Raw genomic sequence first — 21,580 nt, forward strand, 5'->3', positions numbered from 1 at the left:
TCATTATAGAGTATCCGTTAGGAAGAGGAAGCTTAACATGGGATTTCCTATACCTGGGGTCGGGGAATCATGTACAGTGTCCGTAAAGAGAGGTAAATAGAGGTTTCATTGTATATTTACATTTTATTAAGAATTGTTACGATTGCGATTGTTCCTCGAAATGTTTAGGATATATTAATTCATGTTAAACTCTTTGGAAAAAAAAACTAGAAAAATTAACAACTGAATCAACTGTTAGTTATACCTTTTTCAAGACAAAAACTGTCCAACGTTCAAGGAGCAACGGCGAATTTTTGATAAAATTAAAAACATTTTGTACGTATTAAAATCCGCCTTTTGTTGATCATAAACTAAAAATTGCTACACTATCTTTTATTTATTTATTTTTTTTTTTACATTCTCATCATTTATGATTGAGAAAGTATCAGAATTGTCCGAACTTTGACACCAGTGTTTTTCAAGGAATTTCCACGTTTCGAGACCCCCTAAATTCGAAAATCCAGTTTTTACGATGGCGCCTGTCTTCCTGTCTGTCTGTCCGCCCGGCCGTCCGTAAACACGATAACTTTCGAAAAAATGAACAAAACAAATCCATCTTTGGAACACTTTTTTAAGGTCCTAAAACAAAGGACGAGTTCGTGAACCAGCCATTTTTGATAAAAAATTCAAAAAGTGAGCGCATTTCGAAAATTTTTGAGACAACTTTTTTCTGAATTTGAAAATTCTATGTACGGATATTTATAGTATTAAAAGCAACAAACAATTTATGAAAGCCCTACAAGATTGTCATAACAAATTTTGGGATTTTCTTGGAAAATCGAAAATTCAAATTTTTTTGCACAAAAAATAATGAAAAATAAAAAATTCCATTTTGTGATCAAACTATGTAGGATACGAAAAAAGATGAATTAGGCAAAATTGTTATCCCAAAAAAGATCTAAAATTTCGTTAAGAATCACATATTGATAGGACGCGTACTTTTCGTTTTATTCGTGAAAAATAACATTGAAAAGAAAAAAAAATGTAAAAATGTATGGAAAAACGGCAAAAATTACGAGAAAAAAAGATTCAACAAAACCTGTTTACAAAGGTCTGTCAGAAATCGAGCACGCAGTGCGAGTGTCACGATGAGAATGTGTACCTCAAAGCCTACAGAGTCTTGTGAAACTTAATCTTTGACCACACTTAACTAAGTAGACAATTCAGAATATTAAGACGCATAAAATACTGCCATCTAAAAGAGATCTTTTTTATCATAATCAAAATGAGAAGGTATTAGTTTTATTTGATTATTAGGTTCATTTTTTAGTTGCTTTTCGAAAAATGTTTAAAAGATCTACTCATAAAACCTAATGTTTTCTAAAATAATTTTAGGAAAGCTGTTACTTAAAATGGATTATCATCCCTGAGCGAGAGAATTTTATTAGGATTACAATAGAAAAAACAACTGGCATTGTTTACTATGACTTAAGTAATTTTCTTGATATGTCAGAAGGATATTATTAGCCTTAACTAGTTAAAATAACCAGAGTAATTTTTATTAAAATTACTATAGTTGCAAAAATGGTAATTTGGTTTGGGGTTAACAGCAATATTAACTGTGAATAACACTGTAAGTTAAACAATTCAAAATTAGTAATTGGAACAAAAATATTTTGTAAAATCAACCACACGTAAAATCTAGTCATTTTTTCTATAGCTTTCCCAGTGCATTCACTGTGCGTTGAGGTAAGCCTGGCACCTGAGATGTATGTTTGCAGAACGTCGGAAATTACGAAATTCATCGATATTGAAAATCGGAAATGAAAATAAAAAAAGGTGTGGGACCATGGGATTTATAGCCTGAACGTCAATGCCCATTGCAAGATTACAACTAAAAATATAAAATATAGAAAAATAAGATTTCCAGGTACACTTCATTATTGAAAAAGTTTGAAATATTTCAGTGCATTCTTTCTATTTGAATTACGTAGGATACAATCAATATTTTTTCTGAAAAAATGAACACTAAAATTTTCATCACGTTTTTAATATCTTCGCATAAAGGGTGTCTCAGTGTTTATAAAACATTTGTGTATTTTTTAATTCTAAAAAAAATGCATCTAAAATAAATCAGTTGAAGGTATTTGAGACTGGGTTTGTTAAATATAAGTAGGTGTAGGTTTTTGGGATTGTTGAATATTACTATGGCGATGAGGATATGAACTAGAGTCTCGGAAAGGTATTTGGGGTGAATATTTTTATTAAAAAATTTTGTTGTCCGTTTTAGTTAAAGAGGTTCCTTAAATGTACTAGGGGTGATTTTTGAGCTTTTTTATAATATTGTAGGGATGGGGTTATTGGCTAAAGTCTTGAGAAGGCATCTGGGGTGATTATTATTTATTTAAAATTTGTTGGCTGTTTTAATTGAAGATAGCTGGGATGGGGTTTCTTAAATGCACTAAGGGTAGTTTTTAGGAGCTGCTGAATATTACAGTGAAGATGAGGGCATAAAGTCTTGGAGAATTTTGCTGATTTCATGAAAATTCTGCTCACGTCAAGAGAATTCGTCAGAATTCACATGAATTTTACTAAAGTTAAGATAATTCTACAAATTTCTATAGAATTCTACCGAATTTATGACAATTTTGACTAATATGGCTACTCGGAGAAATTTGCTATAATTTAACTAATTTCTCGTGAAAATGTAAAATTTGATCAACGAAAAGTAAGCTATTAAAAACTAAAAAGTAAAACCCTAATTCATTGATGGAAAAAAATTATTTGAGAATGTACATAAAAATAAAAAAAAGGTCAAAGTGGAAGACGTGAATAATAGAAATCTTTAATAAAATAACGGGATAGTTTAATACTTTTAACTACTAGAATAATGAGAAGGTCATATTGTGAAATTCGAAACATGACGCAAACCGTCTCCTTCAATTTAAAAACATTGTCTTCTGATTGTTTGAACAAACTTAGGAAAAAATACGAATTTTTTACAATTTTAGAATTAAATTGGATCAATATGGGTAATGAATTACTTATTAATATTTAGGATTTCATTCGGCTGTATATTTTTCTCATTTTCCATACAAAGTTACATTTATTTAGCAAACGTTGTAAAAATTATTTGCTTTGAATAAATATGTAGCCTGTCTTCAATTTGAAAATATTGTCTTCTGATTTTTATAACAAAATTGAGAAAGATGATAATTTTTTACAATCATAAAATGACAAGGGATCAAAATGCGATCCAAATAAATTAAATACATTCAGGGTAACATGCGTTACATTTCAATAAAGTTCTGTTTTTTATTTCCAACATTATTATTTTTTTCTATTTTTTTTTAATTTTTAATAGAAAATTGGAATTATTTAACAAATTTGTAAAAAGAATTTGCCTTGAATAAGGATTAACTTTCGTGTCTAAAGAAGTTCATTCGTATTATTGTATAGCTTGTTTTCTTAAACAAAAGATACTTTGTTGCGTCTCTGAATCAAACTGGTTAAAACTGAACTAATTACCAGTAAAGTTTCTCAAATGTGATTAGCAAAAAATGGGCCGCAAAAGATTAGTAAATAATTATTATTTCTATTAGTCAAGATATTTACTAATTCAATAATAAAAAATAACTAAATGATTGGTTGAAATTAATAAACTTATTTAAGACATGTATATAATAAATTTCAAAAGTTATAAATATGGAAAACGTAAAAAAAGAAAAGTTTAATAAAACGACATGATCGCGATTCGCGTAAAATTTTTAACTCTATTGTTAACGCGACCTAGACTGTTTCCAACTTCGAATTGTCGCCTTCTGATTTCTTGCACAAAGTTAAGTAAAATAAATTTTGTTTAATACAATGGATTAATGGGCTATAAATTAATTATGTATATATAGGGCCCTTAGGAGCCACTTTTCATGGAATTATGTTTTCTATGTTCTACATTTTTTACAATTGTACTTTTTTTTAGTTTTTCCTATAAAACTGCAATTATTTAAGGCATTGTGTATCCATGACAAATATATTGCCTAAAAGGTTCCGTGTATAAAAAAGTAATGGTGCTTGTTTTACGAGAAAACGTCACAGCAGTGAAAATTTTTACCTTGCTTCCCAGAATAATAAAAATTATTTTTTAATCAATTCTGGTCCTTCAGGGTTTTTATTTACAGAAATTGTTATGAACAATAAAGCAAGAGAGTTAATGAAGAATAAACAATTTTATTAATGGTCGGTATGAGCTTTGCCACCGTTTCAGGAAAAGTTATGACACCGCGGGATTGACTTGGATGATTTTTTATTAACAAATGAAATTCCTAGACACTTTCCTCTCAAAAATAGAAACTTTTTAACAGCAATTTACGCAGAGATTTTTTCATTCGATCAAACTATTTCTTTTTACTTTGGAATTCTGCTAATATCAATTCTGCTAAGAGAGAATTGCATTTTCAACTTATAAAGAATAAATCTTGAACAAAATAAAAATGATTAAGAAAATAGTAGTTCAATTTTCAACCAAAGAGGTGAATCTTACAAATAAAATCAACTTTTAACAAAGCAGTTTAATTTCCATCCACGTAGTTTGATTTCTAATCAAAAAGTTAATTTACAACCAAAAACTTGAAGTTTCATCCAAAATGATGAATATTTAACCGAAAGAAAAATTAATTTTTCTGAAAGTAGTTCAACTTTTAGCCAATTACTTGAATTTTAAATTAAACAAAAAAATAGTTACATTCAACCTTACATTCATAAACCTAGATAACTTTTCTCAATATTTGAATAATTTTCTTCTATAATAATCAATTCCTTGGAACAACACATACATGAGCTTAAATTCTGAATGCTTGTTAGCTTTCCTCTCCTGTGTAAAAAATGTTGGCAATAAAAATCAATTGATTTTAATTGCACATTTTAACATTTAAACTAGTTTTTAGTTGGTAATTAATTAAGTTAATTAGTTTGTACCAAGATGTCGCATTTAAAGTACATGCGATCCGAATTTCATTCAATTGATTTTAATGGAATTCCCCAATCCAAATTTCTTCAAGCGCTTAGGCTTAGCATATTTAAAAAATAAAATTAAAAAGAAACAACTTAAATAGTAATACTTCAGACCCCCCCCCCCACTCCATAATAAAACCTTGCCTAATTAATCGACCAATAGATTTTATTTTCTTCTGTTTAAAATCATTTTTTCTCTTCGGAGATATTTTTAGTCAAATGAATAAAACTTTGTCAAAGATACGGTTTCTTTATCTCAAAACAAATATTTGTCTAAATGTACGAAGGCACCTCAATTTTATAATACTACAAACGAGTTTTCATTACACGAAATTTTCAAATATGTAAATATAGCTGGAACTATAAAGTCTTCAACATTAGTCCGAAAGCCAAACTGAAGAACTTCAGTGGTGCTTATAAAAACAATAATTTACATGATGATCTGATTATTATGAAATTATGTTCTTCCAATTTTAATGGCGTTATATCACAGGTAATTGTACACTAGGGTGGTCCAAAAATGAATAACAAAATTTTTTTGCATGCTAGAGGGTAACGACCCCCACCCCTCCCCATTTTATTCCAAATCGGAAAAAATAAATTCCCTAATTTTTTATTTTTTTATTTTAACAGGTGCCGGTATTGACTTGAAGTTTCCTCTATAAAATGCATGGAGAAAAATCACTTTTTTGAATTTTTAGAATCATTTTTTAGGGTTTGAAAAAATGTAAAACCAAAAATGTCAATTCTTCATGAAATCAACCTTTTGAACACTGTATACTCGTCTTTTTGCTTAAAATTATTAATATTGGTCAAGCAGAATATTTATTATTATTGTTTAATTAATTTTTAATTATTTTAACAATTGGAATTTTTTGAAATAATTTTTTTTTCGAAAATTCGTTTTTCCCTTAAAAATTATTACTATAAGTCTAGTGGAATATTGATTAACATTGGTTCACTAATTTTTTATTATTCAAACCAATGGAATTTGTTTAAATTATCTTTTTATTACAAATTAATAATATTTCTTCAGTGAAATATTTATCAACATTGATGGATTAATTTTATTTAAAAAATTTTTTGTAATAAAAATTATTATTAAAATATTACTGATAAATTAATTTTTATTGAAATAATTATTAATCAGTAATTAATTATTATTGATAAATATTCCACTAGACCCACAGCAATAATTTTTATTTTTAAAACACGCGAAAACAAACTATTTAAACAAATGGAATTTGTTTAAATAATTGAAAAAAGAACTAATGTTAATCAATATTTCACTAGACCAATAGTAATAATTTTTAGGGAAAAACGAATTAAAAAAAAATATTTAAACAAATTCTATTTGTTTAAACAAATAAAAATTAATATACGAATTTTATTAAATATTCTACTAGACTAGTAGTAATAATTTCAAGGAAAACAAACAGATTTGCAAACAAAAATAATACAAACAAATTCCATTTGTTTAAATAATTTAAACTGAATTAACCAATGATAATAAATATTCCACTAGACAAATATTAATAATTTTAAGTAATAAAAAGACCAGAATACAGTGCTCAAAAGTTCGAGTTCATGAAGAATTGAGATTTTTTGTTTTAAGGGCAGTTTTCAGGTACCCGTGGAGGATGTGTTTGGGGTCTGAAACCCATATGTCTGATAAATAAAATTCTTCGTTGGATATTTCTCAACAGGCCACCATACTTTCCCGTCACATTTTTTCAAATCCTAAAAAATTATTCTCAAAACTCAAAAAAGTGATTTTTTCCATGTATTTTACATGGGAAGCTTTAAGTCAAACCCGGCACCTGTTAGAATCGAAAAAAAATTATGGTATTTCTGTTTTCGGATTTGGAATGAAATTGGGGGGATCGTTGCCCTTTAAAGAAAAAAAGCGTTTTTGAGCCACCCTATTGTACAAAGTTCCGAGCTTATTTGGTTTAATTTAGTTTGTATTCATCTCATGATTGTATACATAATCTTTTTTTCGAATAAATTTATATTTATTATTGTTGCTTAGATTTTAAGTTTAATTTTTAATCTATATTTGATTTAGGTTTTTATTTATCAATTTTAAAAATGAATAAGGTCAAAAAAATATTTCAGTTTATGGCGAAAGCTGCTGCAATTGTTTTGATAGCTGGTTATGGAATGGCTGTTAATTGCAGGGTGAGACATGAAAGGAATGGGATGCTTCATGTTAACTGAACACGTGAGTGAAAACTTTTATTATTGCAAATAATTATTTTTTGAAAACATCTTTGAATTTTATATAAGTTAAAATAAGGGTAAACAACCAGTGCAGGGTATCGCTAGGAGCAACTGACATCTGTAAAAACGACACTAACTCCTAGTAGAACCGCGGTAAATCACACCTATGGCCTCGTTTCACAACCATGAGATGGGTGGCCACATGACACGAGGAAATCACAACGACAGGCCGGTGAAACCCTCTTGTGTGTTGGGGACACGAAGCGACACGAGGATAACAGCCTTCTGCATCCATATCGCAAGTACCTTGACATGTTTTCGGCACGCTTTTACGGCTTTGAGGTTACGAACCAGTGATAGTTCTGCACCTCTGAGAGTACCGATCACAATGACAATTATTTAAAACGAATATTTTAGGTAGAATCGCTGCAGCTCCTTTTCAAGGCCTTGATACCTCTCTTCCTTTTTCTTCTCCGGAGCAGTGATGTTACAATCGGCCGGAGCCTAAAATTTTATCACGAATATAATTCATTTCTCGAAGTTGCGAAGAACGGTGTCGGACCTTGAGCGCGCATTGGAGACTACTTCCAAAAATTTTAGTTCCAGAAAGTTTCACACTATTTCTTTTCAACAATTAATTCTATCTTCCCGAAGCGTAAAGCAGGACAAGATCGCAGCCAAAAGATGATATAAAAACACTCTTTGGGCCCCATTCTGTTTGTAGAGATGCGTTGTATCTCGTAAAATCGGGTCACGGTATAATAAGTCGGAAATGTCACAGCCCTGGCAGTCTGGCATGCAAAAATGAAACTCTGTATCTGAATGAAGTCCTGATGATCTAAGGAAAGAAAAAGTTCTCTCCTTCGATAAGGGCTGATCTGCAACATGGCTATAAAAGTTTCTGTGTATTTTCTTGTAAGTGAGCTGTTGACAGAATTTTTCAACCTCTACTTTCTTTATTTTGGCTTTTAGTAGTGAGGCATCTAGATGACCTCGTGCTTCCTGAGCATTTTTAGAAGAGGATCTCTTTTATTTGCAGCGATTTCAGCTGTACCCAGAACAATTCGGCCACAAAGACATTGGATATCCAGATTTCCAAATGAGAAAGTAAATATAATTTTCCAAAAGGGCATCAATCTTTTTATGCATCTTACAATGTGTGAATGAACCTTTAAGCTTTCCAACAGACAAATAATAAGTCTATGAGAGATTGAATTCAAAGCTTTCCAGTAGTTAATGCAGGCCATCTGGACTGCTGCTCATTGTAGGTGCTCCTGTCAATTAGGAGGTGCCCACGGAAGCCTGCTACATCTTTTTTCGAGCAACGTTGTTGGTACACCTCTCCTCACGCAGGATCAATTCTTCGAACAATTCTATCGTTTAGGATAGATGCAAAGATCTTATGCAGCGAGTTCGACAAAATTATTGCCCTGCAGTTCTTTGAATTGGGCGCCTGGTCGCCAGATCTTGGTGTGTAGAATAAATTTCTCTTACCAAAATTTCTTAATACCATTTGGTCCAGCTGCGGAAAAGTTCTTCTTGCCGCTTTGAGCTTTTTCGCCTTTCTGTAAAAAGTCTCTACCTTGTCAAACTTGCGTGTCTTTTCTTTATACAGAAACTGGGAGATCCCTGAAGAGGTGCGATTGGTCAGCACGAAACTATTGAGTCTTCCTGACTCACCGCTCTCTCTCTCTTTCTCTTCTGTATTCTCCTCCTTATGTCAGGTAACACCTGCATTTTCTCAACTATTTACTGCTTGATTTTTAGCAGCTTTGACTTGTTCAGTGTGTGATGGTAGATCCTCAATTTAGTGGTGAACTTTTGGATCCTGGAAGTGAACTTCCTGCATGATGTTATGTAGTCTATCACACACTGAACACGGCACGCATTTTGTCTTGCCCATCCCTTCGTCTTGTTCAGTTGATGCAAGCTTCCTTTGGTCTTTTAATTTATCATCAGTTTTAGCCTTGGACTTAAATCAGCCAAAGCTCTCGCTGCATCATAAACTGAAAAATTGTTTGTTTAGAGGCTGGACTCCGCCAAGATATGATCACGAAGAGAGGCATCCATTTCAGTCAGTTCTTAGGGCTTAGGAGGTACCTGAATGTTATAGTCGTCCTTGTCCTGAAATCCCTATCAAGGGGTACCTACCTTTCGAGGTTAGTCCTAATGCCGATTCTTCCTCTTCGTCTGTGTATTGTTCATTCAGCAGTTGGGGATGCACTCTGCGTTCATATCCAGTTTTCGAGAACTAGTTAGCTTGATTTCGCAAAGACTTCTGCGAAATGTGCTGCAACTCTGGGTGTTTCTTGCAGCGTAGTAGTCCAACAAGTCAACCTTGAGTCGATTCGTCATCTCAATAAAGTGGAAGGCTAAAAGTATTCAAAAACTTTTTTTTCTAGAAGTAGACATTCAAAAATGGTCGTATAAAAACTGATTAAGCTATTTGATTATAGGATAAAAATTGAGGAAAGAATTACCCATTATGTGGAATACACGTAATATTCTTTGTAGAATTGAAGGGAGTAATCATTTTTCCCATAACTCACATATTTGAACAAATTGTTTAAAAAATTGAAAAATAATTTATTTATAATAAATAATCGTGTTTTTATCAAATTGCTGTTATACCGATATAAATTTCTCTTTTTATTACTATTGGTTTGTCATTAGGGCTTATTAAATCGGAAATTTATTTATAACTCCATACATCATTGATAATTTTTTTAATTTATGACAATTCTTTATTCCCAAATACTATGCCAAGAGTAAATTACAAGAATATTTCCAGAAAATTATTTTTTACCCATAAAATCTATACACTGCAATATTTTTTCACATAAATTGTTTAAAACAATTATATACAAATTGGAAAGTTAAAGAAGTGTTATTTTTAACTCTCATGTCCAGCAATACTTTGTTTTAAATTATATAAAATGTTTATAAAATTTAAAAAATTTTAATATCATTTTCTTGTATGATAAATTAATATGGAGCATTATCGGATATTTTATTAAAGATAATACGATGACTTTTAAACCAAAAAATACGAATTCCCAAAAAAGAAAAATGATTTTCCAACCAAATAGTTCAATGTTCAGAACACACAAAAATTATATTTAGAACAGTTTTATTTACAACCAAATATTGAGATTCAAATCAAAAGAGACGAATTTTTGAAAAAATAATTAATTTTTTTAAAATACAAAGACAAATTTTTAACCACATGGTTGAGTTTTCAAACTAAAAATAATGAAATTAAACTACAAATAGTTGCATTTTTTAAACAAATAAATGAATACCCAACCCGAAAACTCAATTTCTGTAGAAAACAGTTGAATTTTTAAACAAGAACTTTTGAATAAAAAAAAGATGAATTTTCAATCCAAAAAGACGAATTTTTAACAAAAAAAGCGTATGTTCGAACAAAAAATATGAGGTTTTGACTAAATATTTGAAATGTTTACAAATTATTCAAATATTTAACAAAATAGTTGAACTTCTAACCACATATTTGAATTTTCGACCTAAAAGATCAATTTTTAACCCAACAGTTAAATTTAAGCAAGTAGTTGAATTTTCAGTGAAAGATATTAATTCTCACAGTAAACAAATTTTAACCAAAAAAAAGATTTTTATTTCAAATAAAAAGCATTCGATATTAAAACAAAAAATTGTGTTAATTTTCAACAAAAAATAGTTCAAATAAACCAAAAAGTCAAATTTCCTTCTATTTTTACTAACCAAAATTTCTTTAAATATAACGTCAGGAATTTTTTCGCCTGAATAATTTTAGTATTCATGAGCTTATAAATAACTAAATTTTTCTCCTCAATTAGAGCAATTCATTTTTTTAAATGTCCATGAGAAAATTGCCGAATCTAGTCAATGTCAGCTACATTATAAAAGACAAGCGGAGGCTGTATTTCATTCAGTTGATTCCCTTCATCTCGAGGTGATGGAAGGCTACTTGAAAAAAATCTTTTACCTAATATAACAATTGACCATTATTATTAAGAATTGTTTTCCAAGCAAAAGATATATTTAAAAATAAAAATTGAGACTATTAAATACAAGCAAATTCAATCACATATTATGAATAAATAATAAAATTTAAATAATATCTCATATATTTATTCTGGATTAAAATTCTTTAGTTAAACTTCGCGTGAATAAAATAAAAAAAAAATCAAAGTGTGCAGGAATTTAAAAAAAAACTACAAGTGAGGTTTTATGATTTAAAAAAATATGCTTAAATTTAAAGTGAGTTATTTTTAGAGAAAAGTGTTGATTATTAGACAATTGTTTTTCTTGAAGGGTTGAGGAAAATCTTTCTGCATTACTAATTTTTAATTACAGTATTTCTGACCGAAGGGGCCAATCTAAATAGTACAAAAATGACATTTGGCTTGAGAAAGTTGAGAGTTTAGAGTATGAAAAATAATTGCACTCTATAAAAAAGAAGAAATTTCGTGAATCTTTAAATAAAATTAATTATTAATTTTTTCGAGATGGCGATTGGTATCAGGTAAATACTTGAATTATATTTAGAAAAAACTAATTAGACATAATTTAAAACATTGACATTGATAAAAATAATAAATTTTTATCAGTATGGGCGTTGAAATATTATTAAATTAGTATTAATCACTTGAAAAGCTGTAGTAATTAATTTTTGTATTATTTTTATTCACTATCTGAACTTTCTTGATATGGAGTTCTGCTGACAAAATAATTTATTCTGATTCGATAAAATAATCTTCAGTTCGTTATAATTTATTCTTGAAAAAATAACTCAATTGGAGATAAATTGTCATTCTGGAATTTTCTTGTGATGATAAATAAGGTATAAAAGCATTTTCAATCCAGTTTTCCTATAAAGTGCGAAGACAACGCACGTCTTAAGAATAAAAACTTTCAATCCTTAAATTTTGTGAAAATGGATAAAAGTGGTTCGAAAATCCCTCTTTTGAGGTCAGTTTCAAAATTAAAATTAAAATAAAACTTAAATTTAATGTCACAATTTCTCTCAAATGTTTCTGTCTTTGGTTGCTTGAAATAAAAGTTCTCTTTAAGAAAAAAAATGCAATTAACAATCATTTTTTTTAGTGAAGAAAATCAGTCCGTTTTGAACTACAAAGCCTTGAACGTCAATCCTAAAATCAAACAAAAAGAACTGCGGGATTCTAATGAAAATAATAATAATTATGATCAGCCGATTATTATTAAACAATATTCCTCAAATTCGAAAGGTGTTATGGCACAGGTAATTTTCCACATTCCCGAATTAAATATGTAAAAGTTTTTTTGCAAATTTATTTTCAATATTGTACCTAACGCTTTGGGCTCATTTTAAAATTTATATCTAATTAATATCTTAATTTATATTTCTTGATAGTGAATAAAGTGAAAAAAAATTTCAGTGTCTGGTGACGGCTGCTGTATTTATTTTAATGGTTGGTTGTGGAATGCCCATTGGTTATAGTGCAATACTTTTACCCCAATTACTCGAAAGTAATGGGACACTTCATATTAATTCTGAAACTGGATCTTGGATAGGTAAGTAGAAATTATTTATATTTAATAATATATAATTTAGAATATTTAACTTTAAAAGTTCATAATTTTAAAATTCTTTAATTCTTAACAGTTAAAATGACAGTTATTATCCTGTACACAGAAGAAACACTATTTAAGTACTTTTTTAGCATAGGGGAAACCTCCCTACAATGTATAATGCAATCTAGCGTAAAGAAATCTTTAATTAAAAATTTTAATATATGTAATAATAGTTATTTAATACAATTAGTAACAAGCAACTTGTTACTAATAAAAAAGTGACTAAAAATTCACGTTATTTGTAACTTTTACAGTAACTTCATTACTATTTACAAAAATAACTTCTAATCTAAATTAGTTACGATTTTCGTAGGAACTTAGAACTTTAATATTAGTTAATTTAAAGTTACTTTATGTTTTTTCTATATTTCTTCTCAAATCAGGTTTATGGGTAAGTTATAGGTACAAAATAATTCGCTTTTCATTGAACATTCAGCTTTTTTCTTTAATATATATAATTTTTTTGTTAAATTTAAGTGTGATTGATTTCCAATTAAAATCTTTTTTGGTTGAAATAATATCAACCATTACATTTTTCATTGAGATTTCATCTATTTTGGTTGAAAGATAAACTACTTGGTTGAAAATTCATGTATTTGAATAAAAATTCGACTATTTTGGTAAAATTTTTGTTCTCCTTATTTCAAAATGCGGCATTTTCATTTCAAAATTTATATCTTTTGGTGAAAAAATCTCATTTTATTAATTTCGAAACTTCAATTATTTTGATAGAAAAGTAATCTGAATAGGTTGAGGATTTAGCTATTTTGTTAAAAATTTGCATTTTTTCGTTGAATTAAATTGTGTTCGATTTCAAATTATAATCTTTTATGGTTAAAACAATAATTAACGATGATGCTTTTTGTCAACAATTCATCTGTTTTAATTGGAAACTCATTATTTTCTTTTTAATTCCACTATTTTCTTTAATTAGTCTTTTTCGCTTAAAAATTGAACAATTCAATGGATTTTTTCTTCCTAAGTTCAGAAATTTTTTTTTTCAAAATATCTTTTTTCGTAAAAAAAATATATTTTTGTTAATTTTTAATAGTTAAATATTATGGTAGAAAATTAATCTGATTTGATTGAACATTTTTTTGTTTAATTCAACTGCGTTTGATTTCAAAAATAAATCTGATTAGGTTCAAATAATATCAGCAATTATATTTTTCGTTGAGAATTCATCAATTTCGTTAAAAATTCCTGTATTTCGTTAACAATTCAACTATTTTGGTCTATATTTGAACATGTTCGTTAAAAATAACAAAGATTTTTGTTGAAAATTCAACTCTTTTGTTGTAAAGTGTTTTTTTTTAGTTGGAATATTCATTTCTGGTAAAGAATTTCTGTACGTATTCAGGTATTTTTAATATTTTATAAAGAATGTCATTTTTTAAGATATTTTCAAAAGTTATATAATCTGTGTAATTTGCAGCAACATCTATATTGCCTTTATCAGCTTTTAAGAAAACTAAGTCTTTGTGTTCATTTTTAAAATTTCCGATAGTTTCAACGATTTTACTTGTGTTATTAAATTTATTTTCAAAATTATGGTTTGAAAATAATTTTCATTCATAAATTCATTCAGTTATTAATTCATTCATTAAAAAGCGATTATGTTGAAAATTTATCTGTTTGGGTTGAAAATTAACTTTTCTGTTCAAATCTTTATTTGTTGAAAGTTCGTCTTTTTGCTTTAAAACGGCATACAATTCATTTTTTTGTTTAAATTTATTATTGCCGATACGAAAATTTAAAAAATCGCTTAAAACTACAACTGATTAATTGAAAAAAGTGACTGAAAACCTTTCTTGGTTTAAAATTCAACTCTTCTGTTGAAAATTCATCTTTTTGTTTGAAATTTCAACTAGTTAGTTAAAATTCGTCTATTTTCTTGAAAATGCAATTTTTTTACTTGCAATGTTAGAAATTTATTTTTTATGTATTATCATCTTAGTTATCTTGATTTTTAAATTATAAAATCAAGGATGGTAAAAAAAGTAAATTTTGAGTTACCTTAAAGTTACTGCATCTAGTAACTGTAACTAGTTTCCTCTTTTTGCTAGGTAACGTAACTGCTATAAATAATTACTCAAAAAAGTAACTTACCCAAAAATGTATATTATTTACTATTTTAGTACTTCTTAGTCACTTTATACTACATGATTTGATACTTATTAACAATATGTTTCATATTTAAAATATCTATAAATTAAATAAAAAATTATTGTTTTTAAATGCGTGACTCTAAAACAGTTCAATTCTGGAGACCTCGAAACTGAAATTGTAATTCTACAATTTGCAGGTTAAAGGATTTTCAATTTAACAATTGTGAATTAAATGCATTGCTATAAATATTAATCTTATTTTATACTAGGTTTTTTTAAATACTATTTAGTTTTCAATGCAATATCTTAAAATTGTCCGCTTTTTTTGAAGATTAAAAAAATGAATCATTTAAAATAAAAAAATATTCAAACGGAAAATTTCAAGAATGAGGTTTAAAATGTAATTTTGAACTAAAAGTAATTTTGAACTAAAAAGTAGTTCAATTGACAGCCAAGTAGTTAAATTCTTAACCAAAAATATGAGCTTTCAACCAAGAAGACTAACTTTCTTCCCAAAAAGACGAACTTTAACAAAATCCATGAATTTTCAACCAAATATTTGAATTTTTTTGTAACAAAAAAGATGAATTTTCAAACCGAGAAGTAATAATAAGTGATATTTTCTAGCAAAAGAAGAATTTTAAACAAAATACATGAAATTTCAACCAAATAGTGGAATTTTCATTAAAAGAAATTGATTTTGAGAAAAATACTTAAATTTTCAACTATGTAGTTTATGATTCAGCTTGCAACAAATTATTTGAATTTTCAACCGAAAAGATGAAGTTTCTACTAAAATTATAAATCTTCAAACAACCACGTGAATTTTTAACAAAGATATTCAAGTTTTTTCTAAAAAATAATTTTTAATTTTGGATTTCAAAATTTCAATATTTAGAACGGTTTTAATTAGAAATGATCAAATTTACTGGAATTGTATTATTTTCAAAATTTTCGTCGGAATTTTTTCAATTTTGAGATCTTCTGATTGAAATTTTTTCAATCTCAAACACTTTTAATCTGAAATTATTTTATTTCAAACACTTATTTAGAAATGATATATGTTCTTTTCCTTTTATGCCAGTCGAGATATTGTCCTTTTTTCCAAATTTTACATATGCTAAAAATTATTTCATTTGGAACGAATTCATTTCAAAATCTTTCAATATATATTTTTTAAATTTCAAACACTTTTAATTCGATATTAATAATAATTGTTTAAGAACTTAAAAATCTTTTTATGTTTAAAAATTTGTTTAATAATGGATTTTTAAACTTTTCATATTTTTAATGTTAGGAAATAAAAATCTGTGGCATTTACTGAAATTTAATAAAAAATACTAAGAAACATTTATATGGTCCTAAATTTGAAATAATGAGACACAAATTTACAAACTGAATGTTTTAATATTTATGAAAAGTTAGGACTATACAAATATTTAGGAAATTTTTTTAACTCTTTATCTCATCTGGTATGAACTGGAGATGTTTCAAAAGTTATTTTGTTAAAATAGGAATTAATTGGTACATGGCCTTAATACAAGAAATTTGAAAATGATGCTGACGGATCCATGATTTTGATTTATTTTATTGGATCATCTTCTAATTGAATTCTTACATGCTCAACATCAAATAACATCAGCTAATCAGATTTGTTAGATCTTGATAAAACTCTCGTCAAACATTGATTAATTAATTAAGTTTTTTTGTGATATGAAATGATTATAATGAATATAATTATTTTTTTATTTATGAAAGTGTTTAGAATGTTCGTAAATAAATTTTTCATTTAAAAAATCGGTCCTCTGAGAGGCCTTTTATGACATAAAGATCATGGATCAAGATACAGGTTCAAGGTGTGCTAATGGAGTGTTTTGACCCTCGCAAAATTAAATTATTACAAGATTATCTTTCAACTACGCCGTAACACTGACCTACATTCGTTTTGATTGAATAATCCTATCTATCTCGAGGCTATTTATTTATGAAACTGCAAATTTATTCTTCACCTTTTATTATTACGATTGTATAATTTTTGAGAATTGCAACTTTTGAGGTTTCTACAATCTGTCACAATTCAACCTTTGGACACATCAATTATTATTTCCTGATTGTCTGATGCAGAATTCCTTTGAAATTTGTATTTCTTTCATGTAAAAAAAGAAATTTAAGGAATGTTTTTTTATTACGAATTTTTTCCTGAATTTTGACTTTCTTATTACGAGTAAATATGCACAGTAGGGTTGGGACAAAAATTCAAAATTAAAAAAAAAAATGTTAAAGCTAAAAAGTTGCTGCTATTAAAAAAAAGAATTTCAATCGATTTTTAACATCAAAAAAGCCCTATGGATTCGCGATGAGATAGAAATAATATCTCTAATTTTTAGAATTTAGAAAAGAATTTTAATTAAAAAAATACAACTTTTGTCAATATTCTTGCATCATTTATTCTAAAGCTGATTACCCTATAATTATTTTCTATATAATGATTTTCTATAATGAATTTCATGTAATTCATGAAATTATTTGGAATCTCATTCAATTTTAATTTTTGAAGGAACCTGTTAAAGGAATTTCAAAGATTTATAGGGACTCAAAGGTTTTTTTAGAGGACTTAAATAAATAGGTTTAATTTCATTGGAATTCCAGAATACTTCCACAGATTTCAAGAAATTTCGTCAGATTTCATATATATTTCACGGAATTTTAAATATTTCCAGACATATCAAGAGGTTTTGAGGGATTCCAAAGGATTTCAACAAATTTCGAAGGTCTTACCCGGATTTAAAAAATTTTTTAAAGATTTTATGGCATTTCTACAATTCTAAATATCTCTTCTTTAAAAAAATGTAATCGGTGTCAAGGGATTTCAAAGAACTTGCAGTATTTTCAAATATTTCACGGGATTTATAGTGACTCTTCGAAAATAAATGAAATTTAATTTAAAGGGATTTTAAGGTATTTGAAGGGATTTCACAAAGATTTAAAAAGTTTTTTAACAAATCTCAATAAATTTTAAAGGAATCAAAACAGTTATAAGTCTTTTTAGAGAACTTTGATGAATAGGTTCAATTAAAACTATATTTAAAGGCTTTCAAATAATTGATACTTTTTTCAATGGATTTTTGCGTTATCCAAAGATTTCAAGGAATATTCTAAGGGATTCTAAAGGATTTTAAAAGATTTAGAAAATGTCAAGATACGCGAACAATGATATCTCCGTGTAAAGACGTGAGTAAATGTACCAGTGATGTACGATATTTATTAGAAATCAATTTGCGAGAAAATCCTGTGAAGTGAATGTATTTTGATGATGATTACACAGCCACATAAAAAAAGGGTGCGGATCTGGTAACAAGACACATGTATTCCTATGGATTTTGGGGCGCTGAATTCAAATTCGGTATCAAAAATCACCCATCACGTCACGGTTGAGCCATAACTTCAAAAAATGACGAAAAATCATGCACTGAGGCAACTAAATTTCAAAATAATGCCAGTGATGCAAATTTTTATTTAAAAAACATGTCGACAACTGTGAAGGATCAACCCTTGCCTGATATCAACTTATTTAACATAACTTTACCCAACAGAATCTGACCTCACCTAACCTGAATTAACAGAAATTTATTGAACTGCACGTAAAGCTCTGGAAGCATATTTTCCCAGTAGCAAATGTGTGCTACATCGAGTGGGTCAACTCGAGCCTAACCTAGAAATAAATCTAACCTAGCCTAACCCAACCTAACCTCACGAAACACAATTAAACTGATTGTGTTGTCCCGTTGTGTTGGCGGTACCGTTTAAATCAGCTTGGATTTAACCTGCAAAGAGGTCAAACCTATCCTAACCTAAAAAAACCTGACCTGACCTAACCTAACGTAACTTAACTACAAGTAGAATTGAGCCCATTTCAATTAACCTGACAATGTTTGTATCAATTAAAATGTAGAACTCTTAACTTAAACATGCAAATGAATAAGAGTTTTATTCAAAATTTTTCTCTCTCTGCTTTTCTTAGACTTAAGGGATATATTTATATTATCTTTCGTGTTTACATTTTATCTTGCTTTTTATCGTAATTAAATTGATTTATAGACCTACTTCAGTCTATTTTCTGCCTGCTATAACGTGTCCTTTTTTCTTCATTTGTAGGTTAAGATCGAGTTAACCTATTAAATATAGCACACATTTAAGACTGAGAACCGTACGCTTACATAGCTACACGTGTGGTTGAATTATATTCGGCTAGGTTAGGTTAGGTCAGGTTTTGTTAGGTTAGGATAGGTTAAACCTCTATGTAGGTTAAGCCGAAGCTGAATGAAGCGGTACCGCAAACACAACGTAACAACACAATGAGTTTAATTGTGTTACGTGAAGTTAAGTTAGGTTAGGTAAGGTCAGGTTTTTTTAGGTTAGGATAGATTTGACCTCATTGCAGGTTAAACCCAAGCTGATTCAAACGGTACCGCAAACACAACGGGACAACACAATCAGTTTAATTGTGTTTCGTGAGGTTAGGTTAGGTTAGGCTAGGTTACGCTAGGTTAGATTTATTTCTAGAGTTGACCCATTCGATGTAGTACACATTTGCTACTGGGAAAATATGCTTCCAGAGCTTTACGTGTAGTTCAATAAATTTCTGTTAATTCAGGTTAGGTGAGGTTAGGTTCTGCTGGGTAAAGTTATGTTAAAAATGCTGATATCAGACAAGGCTTGATCCTTCACAGTTGTCGACATGTTTTTGAAGTGAAAATTTGCATCACTGGCATTATTTTGAAATTTATTTGCCTCAGTGCATGATTTTTCGTCATTTTTTGAGGTTATGGCTCAACCATGACGTGATGGGTGATTTTTGATACCGAATTTGAATTCAGCGCCCCAAAATCCATAGGAATACGTGTGTCTTGTTACGAGATCCGCACACCTTTTTTTGTGTGGCTGTGTTATCAATGAGCGCGCGTATGCAGTTCTATCTTGGTTGAAAATTCATTTAGTTTTTTTTCAACTATTTAGTCGTAAATGAACTTTTTTGTTGAAAATTCATCATTTTAGTTGAGGATTTTACTATTTCATCAAACATTATTTTTCTGAACTGTAAATTTAACGATTCCATTTTTTTAAAAAGATAAACTATTTTTTGAAAGTTAATTTTTTTTCATTGCAACCAAAATATTTAGTTAAAGATTCATCTGTTTGGTAAGAAAATTAGTGTTGTTTGTTAAAAATTCATCTATTTGTTTTGAAATTTAAATACTTTGTTAAAAAGTGTTATTTTTCGTTCAATTTAACTGTTTGATAAAACGTTTTTTTTTGTTGAAATTTATTTTTTTAACTGCAAATTTACCTGCTCCATTTTTTATTTAAAACTTTTATTTTTAAATTTAGAATTCAACTATTTAGTTCCAAACTCATGTATTTTCTTGAAAATTCATCTCTTGATAGAAAATGAATCTTCCTAGTTGAAAATTCATCTTTGTAAATTAACAATTCAACTGTACGGTAAAAAAATCCAAATAATTTGTTAAAATATTAATGTTTCATTATTTTAGCTTTAACAATTCGTTAGAGATTTGAACTATTTAGTTGAAAATAAACTTTTTTGTTGAAAATTTATATCTTTGTTTGATAATGAAACTACTTTGGTAGAAAATTAAACTATTTTGTTATAAACATACCGCTTCGGCTAGAAAATTATTCTTTTTTGTTCCAAATTCATCTATTTGGTTAATGGTTCAACACCTTCGTTAAAAAAAATCGTATTTTTCGATTTATTCAGCTAAGTGATAATTCGTCTTTTTTAGTTTTCTTTTTAAATTGCAAATTTACCTGTTTCATTTTCGATTGAAAACTGATCTTTTTAATTTAGAAATGCACCTATTCAGTTAAAAATTCATAAATTTTGTACAAAATTCTTGTTTTGGTAAAAAATAATCTTTTTGGTTGAAAATTCATGTTTGTAAGTTAAAAATTCAGCTATTTGGTAAAAAAATCCTGCTGCTTAGTTAAAAGTTTAATAATGTTACTACTAACAAATTAATTTTGTATGTGTGAAAGATGTATATATTTGTTTAATGATCAAACTACTCTGGTCTTATCTTTTTCGTTAGTAAATTCAATAGTTTTTTTGAAAATTCGTACTTTTGGATAAAAAATTCTATTTTTAGCAAAAAATTAAATCTTTTTTTTTTCTTAAAAATTCATCTATATTGGTTCAAAATTCAACCGTTTTATAAACGATTCGTTTTTAACATCAAAATTCAACTATTTGTTTAAAAGTGTGACTACTAGATTTGTTGATGTCATTAGTACTTAATAATACTATTAGGTGTCGTGATTCACCTTGATAAAAATGGACCCTGACCCACTAAAGCCTCAAGTTTGCGCAGATAATTTCGCCATTAGATACTTCCGAGGACCAGTATGCTTATAAAGTCAAATTAAGCCAAATTATATTTATGCGTGCGACACCCGGATACGCCTTATAAATTTATTCTTGAGGACGTATAGAACCTTTGGACATCTGATTTTACAATCTGTGTCAAGGACTAACTTGTTCATCTCTTTAACCTGACGGATAAATCGCACGTTTTCAGGGACACAAGGGGAAAATAAGGGTCCGCTCTTAAACTACGCTAAAA

The 21,580-nt window shown here is 28.3% G+C and overlaps 1 protein-coding gene across 4 annotated transcripts in view; it reads left to right on the top strand.

Moving 5' to 3' along the window:
• The first annotated feature begins 11,176 nt into the window (after nt 1–11,176).
• Nucleotides 11,177–21,580, top strand: part of LOC117167448 (facilitated trehalose transporter Tret1-like) — a 30,491-nt gene continuing 20,087 nt past the window's right edge. Inside the window, exons 1-4 of one of the 4 annotated variants that reach the window (XM_033352404.1) lie at nt 11,177–11,435; nt 11,572–11,740; nt 12,322–12,478; nt 12,636–12,771. In XM_033352404.1, coding sequence (XP_033208295.1) covers nt 11,724–11,740; nt 12,322–12,478; nt 12,636–12,771 — 310 coding nt within the window. In that variant the 5' untranslated portion in view covers nt 11,177–11,435; nt 11,572–11,723. Of the gene's footprint in view, nt 11,476–11,571; nt 11,741–12,110; nt 12,187–12,321; nt 12,479–12,635; nt 12,772–21,580 lie in introns of those variants that run through there. The other 3 variants (XM_033352403.1, XM_033352401.1, XM_033352400.1) reach the window with 3 other exon arrangements.

The sequence above is a fragment of the Belonocnema kinseyi genome, chromosome 2 (assembly GCF_010883055.1).
Source record: "Belonocnema kinseyi isolate 2016_QV_RU_SX_M_011 chromosome 2, B_treatae_v1, whole genome shotgun sequence".
Taxonomy (NCBI): Eukaryota; Metazoa; Arthropoda; class Insecta; order Hymenoptera; family Cynipidae; genus Belonocnema; species Belonocnema kinseyi.